General features: G+C 47.5%; 1 protein-coding gene across 1 annotated transcript in view; it reads left to right on the top strand.

The window, feature by feature from the left end:
* Window positions 1–4,393: 4,393 nt before the first annotated feature.
* Pik3ap1 (phosphoinositide-3-kinase adaptor protein 1) overlaps window positions 4,394–18,080 on the top strand; it is a 109,370-nt gene continuing 95,683 nt past the window's right edge. The window contains exons 1-2 of the mRNA XM_052186030.1: window positions 4,394–4,567; window positions 12,934–13,353. Coding sequence (XP_052041990.1) covers window positions 4,555–4,567; window positions 12,934–13,353 — 433 coding nt within the window. The 5' untranslated portion in view covers window positions 4,394–4,554. The remainder of the gene's footprint in view (window positions 4,568–12,933; window positions 13,354–18,080) is intronic.

Here is an 18,080-nt window from a genome sequence, read left to right on the forward strand (position 1 = left end):
ATACATTACACTGTTACCCTCAAATCAAGTCGGGATTCTGTTATTAACAAACAAGGTGTGCTGGTTAGTTTTCACTGCCACAGTTTGGCACAACCTAGAAAAGAGTTACCAGTAAAGAGAAGACCTCAACTGAAGAACTGCCTTGATCAGACTGGTCTGTAAGAATGGAGATGGGGATTTTCTGCATTGTTAATTGATACAGGGAAGCCCAGCACACAGGGGTCATTACCATCTCCTGGTCTGCAATGACTAAAAAAGCTAGCTGGGCATCAGTCAGAGAATGAGGCAGTAAACAGCTTTCCTCCTTGGCTCCTGAAGTGTAATGTCAGTTAACCCTTTCCTCCCAAAGTTGTCTTTGGTTAGTGGGTTTTATCTCTGAATGAAACTAGAAAACAGTGAGGGAATGCAGACTCTGTGACAACTCCTTTTTCACATGCCTAATGTCATGCTGGGTGGGAGATTGTGGCAGTACCACAAGACAGCTGCCAGGCTTCAGAATCACGACAGAGGACAAGGTAGACAGCTCTTGAGCAATGAATGGATTCAAAATGGCAAAGGTTCAGGAAGTTACCTCACTGGACCCAAAGAGCCAATGCCTAGAACTTTGTGTCTTTGAACTTGGGTTCCAGGCCTGCAATTAGCATTGCTGTTGCAGAGGGGCCTCTGAGCTCCTTCAGGATGAGGGGCTACAATGGTGAACAGAGAAGTTGGCCACATTGTTGCAAGAAAGTAAAGCTTCCAGTCATTTGCAAAGATGCTTGCTCTTGGAATGTCACAATATCCCAGTTGCCTGCATTTGGGCTTTTAATAGGATGCCCTGTTGGGTTAGGTTGAAATTGCCTGGAGCAGCGTCAGTCAGCACCTTCTCCCAAATCCAACCTACAGGTCCATTTTGATGCTGTCTTCACACATTCCACCCTGGTGTTATATCCAGGTCCCAGTGTCCTGGGACTCTGGGACAGCGTGAAAATTAAGCCTTCCGTATGAAGGTGGTGTGACCAGAGGCAGGTAACTTAACCTGTACATTAGCAACTCTAGCTACAAACTGGCTTGTACTGGGTGATTTAAAAACAGCCCTGTGCTGAGACCCATACTAGGAACTGGAAAGATCCATACTAGGGGGCTTGCCTCTAATGGGCTGTCCAGCTCAGAGCATGGGCAGGAGGAAGGCATGCTGGGTGAGCCTTTCTTGGGAGAGTGGTCCAGTCCAGGCATAGCCGAGGGAGCGCACAGGTGACAAAACACCTGCCATCTCCACCGCCATGGAAGTGACTCCAGCAGAGGCGTCTGGTGACTGAGAAGGACCTTCAGGCCAGAGCAGAGTCTGACATGCATTTTCACTTGGTCAAGTGCATTGGCTCTGGAGCCAGAATGGCTGGGTTCATGCAGTTTTGCAATCGCTGGTTGTGTACCCTTGGGCAGAAGTTCTTAACCTTTTGGTCTGCAGGGGATGGACACTAGCCGTGCCGTTCTCACAGAAAATCTAAGAGAATTGGGATGGACTCAGATCACCCAGGAGAACATGCTCCTTCCCCTCTGCATTATGTCCCAGCGAACACCAGTCTGCAGGCCTGCAATTCCAAAATAGCATCTGGAAATAAGGAATAGAAATTGCTTTTCCCCTTTCTATGCTCGCTGTTCCAATCTTTGGCCCTCCATTGCCAATATCAAATGTGCAACAGGCAGTTCCAAGTCCCCCACCCTCTCCATCCACTCAGTGGATGGCAGAGCCCTTCTCCTGATGAACAACATTCTGCTGTATCAGAGATGCAAAACTGGAAACACTATTTCCCCTAACCTGGTTCCTCCTGTTGAATAGAGAAACATGGTGGGTTGTGTCCAAAACTAGGAATGCCCTTTCACCCAGGAGTATCGACCTCTGGGATTCTCTCCCAGCCAAATTCCAGGAACCGGTGCTGTACCACAGTGTGAGAAATGTGGCCCGTAGATTGAGTGACCAAGACCTTGCCTGCCACTGACAGATGGCCTCTAACAGCTAGAGAAGGCATAGAAATACTTAGGTTGATGTTGTCCAGATTATCACGGTTAAGAGTCAAGAAAGGGCCTTTACTCTTCTAGAACCTGCAGCCAGAAGAGGGGAGCATGCTTTTGAGGCTGGGACAATGGTGACTTGGCTTCAAATGTAGGCTGATTATAGAGTGGTTCTAACAGGGAGTGTAGATTATCTAGGTCCAGAGGCCCATGGGCATGAAGGAGGCTTCAGGTAGGATCCGGAGGGCTAGTGTTTGAGCCCTGTATTTTCTGACCGGGGATTCCTTCAGGGAATTCAGGGTCCACACCTCTTTCTCTGTTCCAAGCGCTGGTCCTGCTACCCCGTCCCCTTTTCCTGCTCATTAGCCGCTGCTCCAGCCTGGACTCCTGCATATTGGTTCCGGTGCCAGCAGTGTGGCTTGTCCTTCTTCCTGTTGACATCTTCCCAGGGCCTCACAGTGATCCTCAAGTGCTGACAGCTTTGCTTCCGAGGCTCTCCTAGGCGCGGTTCCGTTCTTACTCAGTCTTCCCTTAAAAGATGCAGAAGCACTCACGGTCCTGCGCACGGGCCATCTCCAGGGTTCCGCACCGGCCATCTCCAGGGTTCCGCGCACGGGCCATCTCCAGGGTTCCGCACGGGCCATCTCCAGGGTTCCGCACACGGGCCATCTCCAGGGTTCTACACGGGCCATTTCCAGGGTTTCGCACGGGCCATCTCCAGAGTTCCACCCTTGCTCTGGTTCTGTCTCTTTGCTCCCTCTCCCCACCCACCCACTACTGCTGCTTCACCTCCAAGGACAGCATCCAGGGCAAGGTTCTCAGGACCCCCGACCCCTGGAGCCCCTGCCCTTCTGCCTCAACAAAGCTCCCATCACACTTCAAGCTCAGTATCTCTAAACTTAAAATCCTCCCATTAGCATTGCTCTCTAATGGGTTTTATGACATATGGCTTAACTTTGACATTTTATAGTCCCTCCTTCTTGGTTTAGGATTCTCAAATTTTCAGCGTCTGAAAAGTGCCTTCTGTCCCTGGATCTTGGATATAAGGATTTCCTGGTTATATGCAGTTCTGAGCACATTTTCTGGCCAGAGTTAGCACCAGAGGAGAGACTCCACAGCAAAAGAGACTGGGCTAACTTTGAGGAACTTAGAGCTGAATACAGGAAGCATCAATTAAGGCCATTCTATTAAAAAATTAAATAAATAAATAAAGAAATGTTTCTATAATATCAATTAACTCAAAGAACTCTACTAGTGTGGAATGACTCTCGGTGTGTCAGTAGGAGTGGAGGCTGAGGCTATCCTAAACAGGGGGAAGGGCAGGCAGCACACCTAAGATACCCAGACCCAAATCTCCAGGATCTGTGAATTTACTACATTATAGGTCAAAGAACTGTATAGTTGTAGATGTATTGAGGCCACCATCAAGGAGCCCTTAGATGCCTTTTCCTGGATGACCCAAGTAGTTTAACATATTCATTGGTGCTCTTTTTGTTTTGTTTTTTGTTTTTTCGAGACAGGGTTTCTCTGTACAGCCCTGGCTGTCCTGGAACTCACTCTGTAGACCAGGCTGGCCTTGAACTCAGAACTGCCTCGACTGCCTCTGCCTCCCAAGTATTGGGATTAAAGGTGTGTGCCACCGCCCGGCTTCACTGGCACTCTTAAAAGTGGAAGAGGGCTGGTGAGACGGCTCAGTCAGGGTGCCTGCTGCCTAGTGTCTAGCCAGTTTGATTCGCCAGATCTCCAGGGTGGAAGGAGAGAAGATTCTGGCCTCTCTGTGATCTGTACAACATGCCCATGCATACTCCCACACAAGCAAACAAAATAAATAAACGAAGATTTTTGTTTTTTAAGTGGAGGGAGATGGAAGAAAGCCAAAGAACTCTGATAGTGGAAGCAGAGCAATGGCGTGTGGAAGGTTCTTGGCAGTGATGACATCCATCTATCAAAGATTATACTTAACACCCGTGTGGCCTCGGAGGGTCAGATCCAAGGAAATGCAGAAGGGTCACAGGAGGGCACCCAAGGGCAACGCCAAGACCCCAGGGCCAGGTGCTCCTCCTTCCCCTTCCTGCAGGCCCTCCCCATTCTTGGGGGCAGCCTCTCAAGGACAAGTCCCAAGGGATGAGGTGGTTGGGACAGCTGTGCTACGCCTCCCCACCTCAAGTCTCTCCTACCCTCCCCCAGTTCCAGCACCTCAGGCTGCTCTTGGGGGACATCGAGGTGGCTGCCTGCTTTCCTGAGGCACGGGACACACGTGGCACGAGCGGGGGTCGTCGTCGGGAGCTGGCCGCTGGTCTTGTGGACTTCTCACTTCCCCTCCCCAACCGCCGCGCGTGCAGGTGCCACGCGGAGCCCCGCAGGCGGGGCAGACCCTATGGACACGCCCCCGTGCGAGTCCCAGCTGCCCCGCAGGAGGAAGCGCCAGAGTCGCCACTGTCCTGAGCACAGCTGGGCTCCGTTTCTGTCCCGCGCCAGCCAGCGACGTCGCCCACCGCGCCTGCGGCCACCGGATACCGTGCTCCTGTGCTGGCCGGGGATGCGAGCTGCTCCCGCGACGGCATGGCAGCCTCAGGTGGGTAGCAGGCGCAGCGCTCCCCAGCCCCCGGCTCCTGGCTCGTGCGCCCCTGGTCCCTGGGACTCTCTGACACTACCCTCCCAGCATTGAGACCTTTCTCCCCACTTCTTTAGTCTTTAGTGAGGGGATCTTGTCTTCTTTCCGGTCTTTTCTCTGGTCTCTGTCGCAAACTTCCCCTCTGTACTTTCTCACGTTTCCCCTAACCGGGCTGTGCACCATTCTCTCTAGCTCCTTGATGGGGTTCGACCTATCCCAGTTTCTAAGTCTTCTTTTCTCCCTCCCAGTTCTGGCTAAGTAGCCAAGGGTCGCTTTCTCAGATGTAAATCTTGAGTACTCCGCAGTTGATAGGAGGTGGAGGGCAGATTCTCTAAGAGGCCAGATGCTTCTCTTAGGGTCTTATCCAACCAATAGGGGGCGCTCAGGCAGTCCGAGGTGGTCCAGGGACAGCTTCAGAAGCCCCTTTTGTCCACCGTGATTGTATTTCTTCTCTGGAATTTTGGTAAAAACCGAAACCACACTCCTTTAATTTTACTCTTACTCTGTTCTCTACGGAACTTTCGTGTCCAGGGGTAATTGGAAATTGGTGGGCAAATCTACCCATTAGAAGGTGCCAGAAGTTTCTTCTTGGTTGCTCTTGGGTTCCTTTCTAGCTCATGGGCATATACACTTGGCAAGCCCTTAGCTTGCTGAGGTCCAGGACAAACCATGTAACTATCATGTTAAGAGACAGTTAATGAGCTCTGCCTATACACCTCAGTGGATATTAGGCATATTAGGTTCTTGGTGATAACCAGGTCAGTCTGGTCTCTGTTCGCCACAGAGTTTTGGTAGTGTGAAAGAAAGCAGTAAGTAAATGGGGGATTGATAGATGAGAAGAGGGAGTGGCCGTGTTTTCGGTTTGGTTTACTTGTGTTTACCTAGCCCAAGTCTGATGCTTTTAGAGAGATAATGAAAGCCAGGTGATGACATCTCTTGAGAAAGATCACGCGTGGTGGGCTGGGGAAAGCCAGTGCTTGGGAAGGAAGGGAACGGATGTTACAGCTAACTCTCTCCAGATTGGCTAAGCTTTAGGTCACGGTACTTTGGAACGAGGGTAGAAAAGGCTTTGGTGATACAGGTGATTGAAGAGGGAGGGAGAGAGTTTCATCAGTGCCGTGGCTCCCTAGCCAGGCTCTGTGGGTTAGATAAAGCTGTGCTGTGGGTCGGAGTCCATTCGCTCCACAAACATTTATTGCTGTGTGCTGTTTCCAGGCACTGTATAGTAAGTGCTCAGTAGCGTTCAGGAGACAGGAGGATAAAAGCTGAGTAACTGTGAGGACAGGAGGGGGGGAGGCAATAGCTCTTTTAATAAAAATATCATGGTAGGTGCGTCGGGAAAGCGGACGGGGCAATTAGGCAAGTCCTGAAGGAGGGAAGGCAGGGTGTTTTGGGGTGGAGAATGTCCCAGGTAAGGGGTCTACACTCTGTTTGGGATACAAGGCTATGGTGGCTGGGTGGATGGAGGGTTTGGGGAGAGGAGAAAATAAGCTGTCTAAGCTCCTGTTTGTCTCCTTTCCTGGGTGCACCAGGCTCTGGGCCGCTGTGCTCTAGAGAACAGCAAACTGGGGAGCCTTCGAGCAACTACTTTCCCTGTGCAGTAGGCTTGAAGGGTGAACTCAGGTTCAGATGAAGACTCTAACCCAACTAGCTGGGGTAATGAAAAAAGCTATCTAAACTCTCACTGTCCTCGGTGGTGAAACACCATGCCAGGTGGTGTGAGACTGGCTTCCCCTGGGCTCCCTGGGTCTCTAGTTGTAAGCAGTCCTGAGGGCAGGTCATAGGCAGGAAGGCCATACTTCCCGCTAACGCTCCACCGTCCTGTAGAGCGTCCTTATTTTAAAAAGGATCTTATAATGTAGTTACTCAATATGCTGTGTGTCCAGCTTTTGATACTGTGGCATGACATCATCTAGGAATGACTTGAGTCACATTCATAGCTATCCTGGGACACATTCAGCTCATGGGCTACTGATTGGATGTGCCTGAAAGAGCGCTGTGAGTGACTTTATGTGAATCTGAGAAAATGTTATTGTCAACTCAAAAAGAGGTCTTTCCTCTTCTCGCCTCCTCTCCCGTATTTATTTCCTCTAGATTGCTCTGCCCTGGGCTTACGCATGAATGGGATTTTGTAGTATGTGGTTTTAGTAACTGAGTTCCTTCACACTTCATGATGTGTTCAAGGTCCACTCAACTGTAGCCTAATCCCCTGGTCTTCTTAAATTTCCTGCCATTAGAGAGGGTGAGCATCAGTCTTCCTCTTCCATTCTCTGACGTGGTTTGCTTGTTGAAATCGTGGATAATCTTGGCTCCTTGGCCTCGAGAGTGAGCTTGACATGAGGATGCAACCAGCCTGTGCATGAATAGTTTCTCTTATTTACCAGAGAGAATAAGGAAAGCGCCTGGGACTTCCCCAAAGTCTGCAGCTGGTGAAGACTAGAGCCCCCCTTCCAGGTCTTGGCCCCCAAGAACCTGAGGAAAGCTCTCAGATCCTGACTAGCTGTGGCTTTCCAAGTCCTCCCATTATTCCTGGCTTTATAGCAGCACAGGGTCAGCAACATGGCTAGCTAGTAAGGGTGCTTGCTTGCCATAAAACTTTATGACTTGAGTTTTATCCCGGGGACCCACGTGGTAGAGAGGATGGTTTCTGAATCATTCAGTGTCATCTCTTTCAGCTCTCCCTCCCCCAACTGGGACTCCCCTCTGTGGTCAGCCGGCCCCTTCCTGTCCCTAAACCATTCCCCTTTCCGTTAGCCAAACCTGTTCATTGAGCTCCTGGAGAACAAAGCCCCTTTGTCAGCTCTGCCAGGGTTTATGGGCTCCCTGCTGGCTCACACATTGTTTCTCTTACGAATAGGAGAAAGAGAGAAGTAATTTAGAATGGGGAGCGATGACTTCTGGGTTAAAGGAAAGGAATTATTGGGGAAGAAAGGGGATGCACCCCACCCAGGGAGAGCTGCTGACAGCTGCTGACAGCTGACGGAGCAGATAGCCCTGGCACTCCTGGCAGGCCAGGGAGGAACTTGAACTTCCACTTTGGACTTTTTTTTTATACTGCTCCAGCTTTTGGTTTCAGTGACCCTGAAGTCTTCCGGACGGTAAATTTAATTGCCATTATTTCCACTGAGGGCAGATGTCCCTCCATTTATGATAGTGATGAGCAGATATTCTTCCATTTATGATAGTGGTCCAAGTTCACACACACACACACACACACACACACACACACACATACAAACACACACACACACACAGATAGAGGTGGGGGTCATGATATTAAGTTGACTGAAGTACTAACTACTTCCTTCTCAAATATTCTTGCTTAATGGGGGTTGGGTTCAATAAGCCATTTTAAATGGCTGTTTTCTGTATTTGATTTTGTATGCCTGTGGTTTTTATAAAAATATTTATTTATTTATTTCATGTATGTGAGTATGCTGTCTCTGTCTTCAGACACATCAGAAGAGGACATCAGATCTCATTACAGATGGTTGTGAGCTATCATGTGGTTGCTGGGATTTGAACTAAGGACCTCTGGAAGAGCAGTCAGTGCTCTCAACTGCTGAACCGTCTCTCCAGCCCCTCAACTGTGTTTTAAATGAGCTTATTTCAGAAAAGATTTAGATTTTCAGGAGAATGACCGAAACCATTAGAGCAGCAGTTCCCAACCTGTGTGGGATATGACCACTTTAGGGGTCAAATGACCCTTTCATGGGGGTCACCTAAGACCATTGGAAAACACAGATATTTACATTACGATTTGTAACAGTAGCAGAATTACAGTTATAAAGTAGCAATGAAAATGATTATATGGCTGGGGGGTTACAATATGAAGAACTGTATTAAAGGGCTGTAGTATTAGGAAGGTTGAGAGCCACTGATAAAGAGAGTTCCTACATATTCCAAACTTTCCTTCTTATTGGAAATTTACATTATATGATACATTTACTAAAATTAGTGAATTGATAACTATTATTTGGAGTGGGGGGTGCCTTTTAAAACAGGATGCCATCGTATAGCTTAGGCTAGCCTGGAACTCACTGTATGTTGCTGGCTGGAGTCTGTAACTCTTGCTTCCCCTGCTTCAGCTTCCCATGTGTTGGGTGCTGAGTTATTTCTCAGTTCTACTCTTCATTAAGTCCTTTGGTTACACAGTGTCCTAGGTCCCCACTTAAGACACCACACTTCCTTTTAGCTGCAATTGTATCATATTTTCCTAGATTTTGATCACCTTTGATGATTCTTTTTAAAAGCTTGATTTTATGTGTATCAGTGTCTTGCACGAGTGTGTGTTTGTGCACCATGCACATGCCTGATGTCAGAGGAGGTCAGAAGAGAGCATCAGTTGTCCTGGAACTGGAGTTACAGAAGGTGTGAGCTGTCGTGTGGATGCTGGCACTGAACCCTGGTCCTCTCTAAAGCAACAAGGGCTCTTAGTTGCTGAGCCAACTCTCAAAACCCTTGACAGTCTTTGAAGACTGCAATATTTTCGTTGATTCTTTGAGAATCTCATATGCCCATATACTGTGTTTTGATTATATTCATCACCCACAACTTGTCCCGGACTCCCTACTTTCTCCTCTTTCTCCTTCCAACCTCGTATTCCTCTTTGAAAGGATGAGTCAGTGAGTTTTGAGGAGCATCCCATGGTTGGATTTATCTGATGTTTTTCTATTGATTAGATTGGAAGGAGCGTGCGTGTGAGGTACCATTCTTAGTTTTAAGAGTGCAGACTATTAACACTCTTCCTGGTTGTTGGTGATCTTGGTTGTGGAGTAGAGGCAGTATTTGCTGAGTTTGTACACAGTGAAGTGACTTTCTCTGTCTTTCCATATTGGGCTCTTTGAAAAGAAATCTCTAGGTGCAGCACACATTTATGAAGAGACATATTGTGTTTCCTTCAGGGTGTGGCCCTCTTGGGATTTGTATGCATAGGTTATCTGTGTTTACCTCCCACCCCAGTTTTTAATTTTTATTGTCTTACTAGGTTTTGGTGCTGGAGATTGAAGTAAGGACCTCGTGCTACGGCGCTGAGCTACAGTACCTAGCCTCTGTTTGGTTTCTTTACCCAGGCACCAATTCTGTTACTCTGTAGGGATGACAGGCATTCATTACATGCTCTGGCTTTGTAGTGTCTTGTGTCATCTGTTTTCTTTTCTACAATGCTCCTGCTTGGTCTGTGGGGGCTTCTCCAACTGGCTCTCATTTCCTCACTATGCTTGTTTATTTGTTTGTTTGTTTGTTTTTGCTTGAGAACATCCTTATTTATGGATACACGAGATGTTGGGGTCTCATCCATACACTTCTTGCTTTCTGAAATACATATTACTAGAATCCCTGGAGAACCTACCATTTCTCTAAGAATCTCTGGATCCTTTTTTTAAAAAAAAATTTTGAAAATAATATTTCAAACCAATGGCACTAGATGTGTTTTAGCTATATTTTCTGAATTATATTTTCATTTCTTTGACCTTTAAAATAGAGTGCACCCTAGATATTCGGCATGTGGGGTGGGGTTCTGCAGTCAATGGGATCAGTGCGGTCAGCACCTGGTGTGGTCCTCAGGGTTCACCCTTGGCAGCAGTTCATGAAGAATGAGTTCGAGTACTGTCTGTCAGGACTTGAGAGTCTGTGCTCCCGGACTTATCTTGAGGATGGAATGAGAGAGTGAGTGTCCCAAGGTGCTTAGTAAAATGGCAGGTCAGTGCCCGGGAAGGAAAGATTAATTACAGCTTAACCATTCCTGGCAACTCTGTATTTAAGGAATAGCAATTGTTAGAGAGAAGCCAAAGCTATGGAGGAATCGCCAAACTCTCGTGTATTGATTCCCTCAGTGATGCCAGTGCTGGGTGAAGAGTCTTCCTCATGAGACTGGCGTAGTCACTTATAGACACAGTCATCAGGGTGGTTGCTCTTTTCTTCTAAGGCAATGCCTCAAAGGACCCATGCAACGTCACCTTTTTCATCAGGGGTTCATGCAATGAAGGCCGTCATTGACGAAGCTTCCAAAGTTGGCTTTGAACTTTGATGATGTAGATGAGAGAACGATTTGTGGGAGTTGGTCCTTCTTCTTCTTCTATAATGTGAGTTTTTAGAAACTGAACCCAGGTCATCAGGCTTGGTGCCTTTACCTAAGCCATCTGCCTGTCTTCGACTTAAACTCCTCACCCTCCTGCCTCTGTCTGTCAGGCTGTCCGGTGCTAGGATTACTAGCCTTGCCTCTTCCCCCTCCTTCCATCTCTTTTCTTCTTCCTCCTCCTCTTCCTCCTCCCTCCAAATGTCAGGTTGTCCGGTGCTAGGATGACTAGCCTTGGTGCCACTCCCTACTCCTCATTCTAAATTTTAAAAAAATTTATTTTTAAAAATCCATTAAAATGTTTAGGAATTATTATTTTTCATGTGTCTATGTGTGCATATCCATGTCTGCCAGTGTCGGCAGGGGCCAGAAGAAGACACCTGATTCCCTTAAGCTGTAGTTACGGGGAAGCTTGAGCTACCTGACCTGGGTGCTGGCACTTGAACCTGCATCCTCTGGAAGAGCAACAAATGTTCTTAATCACTCAGCCATCTCTCCAGCCCTTAATCTTGTGTTCTTAATGATGCTTCTTACGTCTAAGTTATCCTCCTCTTCTTCACTTCTTTGCCCATTTGTTACTCTTTCTGAAAACATTACCGGTTGGCTTGTCATGGTGGCACATACTTCTAAATCTTGGCACTTGTTGGGAGGTGGAGACAAGGACTCTCTAGGGAGATGAAAAAAAAAAGATGTCTCCTATGGTCTTTCCAGAGGCCAGAGCCTTACATACTCTAATCCTACCTCTGACCTTACCTGAACCCACTCAATGACATATGACCCAGAGACGACATTTACTTATTCATGTTCATCATGTGTACATGCATGTTGTCAGTACAAGCATGCCATGGTGTGTGTGTGTGGAGGCCAGAGGACAACTCTGTGGCGTTGATTCTGTCCCTCCGCCTTCTGGGGACTGTACTCAGGTGGCCGAGGTGTTCAAAAGCACCTTTGCATGCTGAGATATATCAACACTTCCAGTGCTGACATTCAAGTGTAAACCCACGACTTAGATTCCTGTTTCACAAACAGTCCAGGCCCTTCTCCAAGGTGGAAGATGGAGCCCTGCTTCTCTGTAGGATGCACCGACACTTTGTACACATTGATGGTGCTTCCCTTCCAGAAGAGGATATCAAAGCAGTGGTGAGGTGAAGGCTTGGGGCAGCAGTCACAGTGATGTCAGGAGCCTACCTACTTTCCTCATTGGAAAATGTGACTTGACTCCTTTAAAATATTCTCTGCATGTTTCCTGTTAGAAGGAAGTGTTGGGGGCTAGGGCCAAGGGTTGAGCTGGGAGTCACCCTGAGTGTTAGCCCTGGACCTGCTGGTAATTTACTAAGTGTTAACCTGAACAAGCCCCTTCATCTTCCTAAAGTGTTTCTTTCCTCTGCAAATGAGGGGTACAATGGACCAGGCAACCCCACCCCTGCTCTGTTTGTTCCTGGCATCCGTGTGGTATAGCTTAGAGCATCGATTCATCCTGTTTCCACTTACATGACACACTGTCAGTGTGAGGATCATGACACCGGCTTCCAACGCTTGACCGTTCTTTTTATATTTCAAGCTCTGTGCCGAGTGCCTGATCTGAAATACAAATAAAAATGGCCATTGTTTCTACTTCCAGATGAGTACACTGAGGCACAGGACATGTTAGTCGTTTTCCTAGAGCTCTGCACTGAGTTGGCAGAGCCAGCTTCTAACCCTCAAGTCTGATCCCGCTCCTATGCTTCTGACCTCTGTATTTGAAATAGAACCACGTTTCAGGGGCACATCAAACAGTTCAGCTACTGGTTACCACTGCCAGCCCTGGCTTAGTTATTCAACGTGACACATTCACACCCACCCCCATCTTTCCAATGGGCTAGTAATGGTACCTACGGTCCAAGGATGCTGTGGGGATGAAAGGAATTTACCAGCAATGTGTGTGGACGAAGCCTTGAATAGCACAGACTTTATGTAAGTGCTTGCTGTTTTGCTAGAGCAGACTAGCTATGGGGCTAAGGGCTGGGCAGCGTATGAGTGACACAGTAGATTCTATAACCTAGAATAGTCGGACGTGTTTGGATGAAGGGTGTGGTATGTCTGGCACATTGATGGGCTGTAAGTAGGGAAAAGGACCGGACAGATGCTGCAGGTAGAGCTGGCAGCAAGTTGTGGATGCCCAGCCCCGTTGGATGGTGTAGCTCCCGAGTTTCAGAGAACCTCTTAGAAGGAGCAGGCATTAATGAGCTTCTTTCTGTGCCCTTTCTTGCAGGGAGGGGCCGAGGATGCGACATCCTCATCTTCTACAGCCCAGATGCTGAGGAATGGTGCCAGTACCTACAGGATCTTTTCGTGTCCTGCCGGCAGGTCCGTAGCCAGAAGATGCAGACATACCGGCTGGTCCCGGATGCCTCCTTCTCTGCCCAGGACCTGTGGGTCTTCCGGGATGCACGATGCGTGCTGGTGCTTCTGTCGGTGGGGCTGGTGGAATGCTTCGGCCAGCCAGGACTGTTGCCAATGCTGCAGCGTGCCTGCCACCCGCCGCAGCGTGTGGTGCGGCTGCTGTGCGGAGTGCAGCCAGGCGAGGAGGACTTCCGGGCCTTCTTTCCCGACTGGGTGCACTGGCAGGAACTGACTTGTGACGATGAGCCTGAGACCTACCTGGCAGCCGTGAGGAAGGCCATTTCTGAAGGTAAGTGTTCTAACAAGGCAGAGAGAGGAATTACAGAGCCACGTTCTGGATCCAGGCGAAGTATTTTTATTTGAACATTGGTCATCGTGCTATAAAATGGAGAAAGCTCTCTGAGAAGCTCTGGTGTCCGCCAGGGCTCTAGCACAGGGATAAAGTACGTCCTCACTTGTGCAAGGCCCTGGATTCAATCCCAGACTTAGGCATATTTCTTGGTTTAGATCAACCAGATTTCTAAGATGGGATGGGTTAAAGCTTCTTTCTAGAATTTTCTATGCTTTGGAAGACATGGAATCCAGGTTCCCCACTGGAGAGCAGGGATAGGAGGAAGAGTCTTTGGTGGCTGTAGGTGTGAGGTACATCTTCTAGGCCTCCTGCTTGGGTCTTGCCTCTGCTATTTCTTTGCAGTGACCTTGATAGCTTGGTTGAAGTGGTGCCAATTAAAGGTAACCTGTTTGCAGGGTGGTGGTGGCGCACGTCTTTAATCCCAACACTTGGGAGGCAGAGGCAGGCAGATTTCTGAGTTCGAGCCTGGTCTACAGAGTGAGTTCCTGAACAGTTAGGGCTATACAGAGAAACCCTGTCTTGAAACAAACAAACAAACAAAAAACAAACAAGATAAGCTGTTTATGGAGAAATGACCCTCCTGACCGCTCTTTGTGCTGCGTCAGACTGGTATCATTCCAGTCTTTTCTGCAGGGCTCATGACTTCAGTGGGCCCAGGAAATATGACACATGCAGTCTGATTAACAGAAGCAGAAGACGGGCGTCTGGGTGGACGCAGGTCATAGCTTTTCTTTCTCTTTGGCCTTTCCGTTTGGTCCTCGTGTGTGCTGTAAGCAGGTTATACGTCTGCCTTCTGTCTTCTGACCTCTTGAGAGCTTACAGACCTGGCGCCAGCCCCATTTCACTGCGGCCTCCATGGTCCCAGGTGCAACCTGTGCGTTCCTGTGTCCCATTCATCCCCTATCCCATTTCGGGATCCAAACCTAGAATTTACCAACTTCAAGCTGGGCCTGATGGTGCATGCTTGAAATTCCAGCTGTTTGAGCAACAGTGGCAGGGAGACCAAAAGTTCAAGGCAGGCCTGGGCTACACAGTGATTTCAAGGCCAGGAGTGAGGCCCTGTCTTAGGGTGGGTAGGAGGACGTCACGGAGATCCGGAAAGCTTCCTCCTTCCTAGTTTGTGAAAGGCTGGAGGTTCAGTCCACAGTACTGAAGCAAGAACAAGAATTCTGTCTTCTGGTTTGCTTTCTGTTGTGATGATAAACGATTCAAACCACAGGATCTATTTCAGCTTACACGCTTCAGTCTCGTCACCAAGGGAAGCTAAGGCAGGGACTTAGGGCAGGAGCTGAAACCAACAGAGGGGTTCTGGTCACAGGCTTGCTTAGCTTGCTTTCTTATACAACCCAGGACCGCCAGCCCACAGTTAGGCCCTACCTGGATGATCATGAGCCAAGGAAACGGCTCAAAGGCATACGCATGGGTCGGTGTGATGGAGGCAATTCTTCGGTCGAGGTTTTCTTTTTTCTAGGTGCCATAAGATATGATGTAACCAGTGTGTAGGGCCAGGTCTCAGCAGAGTAGAGCCTTGCCCACTTTGGAATACAAATAACTGGTGTAAATGCAAGAGAAGACTCGCCTGAAATGCTTGGGACCGGGTTAGCAATTTTCTAGAGTTTGCTCATCTTGACTTTGCCATAACAGAAAAAGCGCAGCGTCCAAGTGTGCACGGTCACGTTTCATGGCTGTTTGGGAGCTGGGAGCCATGGAAACTTATAAAGAACCCCAGTGTACTAGTTGCTCATTGCAGAGGTCCAATACAACCTCATTGCAGGCCACCGTGGTCCCCCAACCAATCATTCAGCGTTCCCAGGAAGCATTGTCACGTACACAGTATATAATCATAATTATGCTCTAAAGCATGGTGGTGATTTTTTTTAAATATCAAAGGGTTGAGAGGAAGCCCAATGGAAAAGCACTTTTCTAGCAAAGGTGGGGGCCTATGTATGGTTAAAGTCCCAAGATTCAGGGTGCTGGAGGGTAACACTTGTACTGCTCTTACAGAGGACCTGAGTTTGATTCTGAAAACCTACTTCAGGTGACTCGCAGCTACCAATGACTTCAGCTCCAGGGAGTCCTATGCCTCCTGGGACACTTATACCCACACGCACATATGTGCACATATAATCCTAAAAAGCAAAAGGGATACTTGCAATGTTATTCAGATGTGTCCAGCGATTAGACATCTGCATACATTGATCTTCTCTGGTGTTTTATTTGACTTCAGATTCTGACACAGCATACCGTGAGCCTTTACCTTCCAGGGTTTCAGAAAGATGAATTATTTCACAGTAGTGTTTCTGTTCCAAGAACAAATAACCCGTCATTAGACAGAGATTATTTTAATAAGCAATTAAAATAAGCTGCCCGCTTAGTGAGCAATCTGCAGAGTCAGCGGGGACAGGGACATGCAGCATTAAAGAAACGGTGGGAGATGGAAAGACAGATTGCCGGTGCTCACACGCTATCAGTTAGACTTGAATTTGAATAAATGCTTCTTAAAGTTCCATATGCAAAGAAGAACCTGGGGACCCTAATAGCAATGTATGCTGCCCGAGAGCTGGTGGAACTCAAGAGTTTGTATTTCTAACAGGCTCCCGTACTGCTGACAGTGGGGTTCCACATCCACCACCATCAGGCCACTGGTCCCAGTTCCACTGTGCACAAGCCATTTTCTCAAAGCTCCAATTCTCTGGAAACCAGGGCAGCTCCTGGTTACCCACTGGTCTAGGTATAAAACTGGAGCAGTGTTTGGTGGTTAAGCCGTGAGTCTTCAGTGTGGAACCCCAGAGTTCTCTCTACTTACAAAGTAAGTAGAAGAGTTTAATCTTTTGCTTTTCTAGATATAAATGGTCCTAACTCTGGGACAGTAGGGTCCTCCTGTTGCATTAATCCCTACTCTTTCTTTACTTAATAATTGGTAATTATTTCTATTTCACGAGAAACTATTTTGGAGGTCTTAAGTTATCTTTAAAATTGGCAGAGTCCTTAAAACTAGGGAGATGGTTTAATTGGAGTCTGCAGTGTGTTTGTTGGGATTTATCTGCCAAGTTCTTCATTTGTAAAATGGTGGGGTTGGACCAGAGGATGTGGAAGGTTTCCTCCAGCTCCCCAGGCTGTAATATATACATTTGTTAAGAAGAAGACAAGTCACTCAGACTTTTCAATGGACCTCATTCAATTCCCAGCAGCAGTGCACGGCAGTGTACAGGAGGCTGCACTACTGTTCTGGATTAATTTTTGGATCTGTTGGAGGATTATTTTCAGATAGGGAAGTGAGAAAACCCAAGGTACAGTGCAGCAATCATTTCCTCTTTTTTACTGAAGCTCTATTCTTTGCTGCAAATCTCACTGGAATACAAAAATAGATTCTGTGAGACTGTGTGGGAAGGACCTTGATGGCTGATAGTGAGCTCATTTCAGAGGTTTTCCTGTGTGCTAGCACATTTGTGCATATGTACGCGTGTCCACAAGCTGAGGCACTATGGCTTTTGTTAGCACTGAAACACTGAGTTTATCTTCTTTTAAAAATTCCATCTCTCTCTCTCTCTCTCTCTCTCTCTCTCTGTGTGTGTGTGTGTGTGTGTGTGTGTGTGTGTTCAGGTGTGCAGGGGCTGGAATCTTTCTCTATTAGTCTCCATGTTGTTTTTTGAGATATGTTCTCCCACTGAGCCTGGGACTTACAAATTGGCAAGACTGACTGCACCCCACTCCAACACTAAGACTACAGCCAAGCTCCACCATGCCTAGGTTTTAGGTGGATGTTGGGATTTGAACTCTGGTCTTCAGACTTGCACAGCTAGCACTATACCATCTGAGAACCCAGTCCTTGTCTGCCTTCTTCATCTGCATTATCCTCTCTCCACTTCCCCTGCCTTGCCAGGCCGTCTGTGTTTCAGGAGTCTCATGTTACCCAAAATTATGTATTTCCCCTTTGATTGCCATGGGGCAACTTTGATAGGGTAATGTCTATATCTGGTTTCCATTCCATCCATTTTTACTTTTCCAGTTTTATTGAGGGCAGTAAAAATTAAGTGTACTCTTGGTGCAAAAATAAGGGTTTGTAATACATATATAGTGTAAAAATAATTAGTCAAATTAGTTAACGTATCTCCTGTCTCTGTCTCCCTTTCCCCTCCCCCTGTGTGTGTGTGTGTGTGCCTGTGTGTTTTGAGAACTATTTTCAAGTTTCAAGCAAACACTATGGTATTATTAACTCTAACCTCTGTATTGCATAAGAGAGTTCCAGAATTCACTCATTTCAAGACTGCAGTTTGAACCTTTGGATGGAGCGCTGTCCTCCAGCCCCGTCCCCTCCCATCTCTGGCTACCACATGCCATTACTTCTATAAGTCTGACTCTTTTAGATCCATGTGTAACGGAACTGCATACATCTGATGTCTCTCTGTATCTGGCTCATGACATCATAATATCTTCTAGGCTCATTTGTGTGCCAACGACAGGATTTTGTACTGTTTTCTGGCTGAGTAATATTCCTTTATGCAGTTTCTCAGATTAAAGTGAGCATTTCCCCCCAAATAAAGCAATATATGCTTATCACAGTACATAAAAGCCCCTGTGGTTTCTTTATGATTTCCCTCCTTTTATAAACAAATGATGAGACTCTCCCAATGTTTCATGCCTGGTGTTGTGGATCTCTGTTG

Source organism: Apodemus sylvaticus, chromosome 1 (genome assembly GCF_947179515.1).
Source record: "Apodemus sylvaticus chromosome 1, mApoSyl1.1, whole genome shotgun sequence".
In the NCBI taxonomy this organism is placed as follows: Eukaryota; Metazoa; Chordata; class Mammalia; order Rodentia; family Muridae; genus Apodemus; species Apodemus sylvaticus.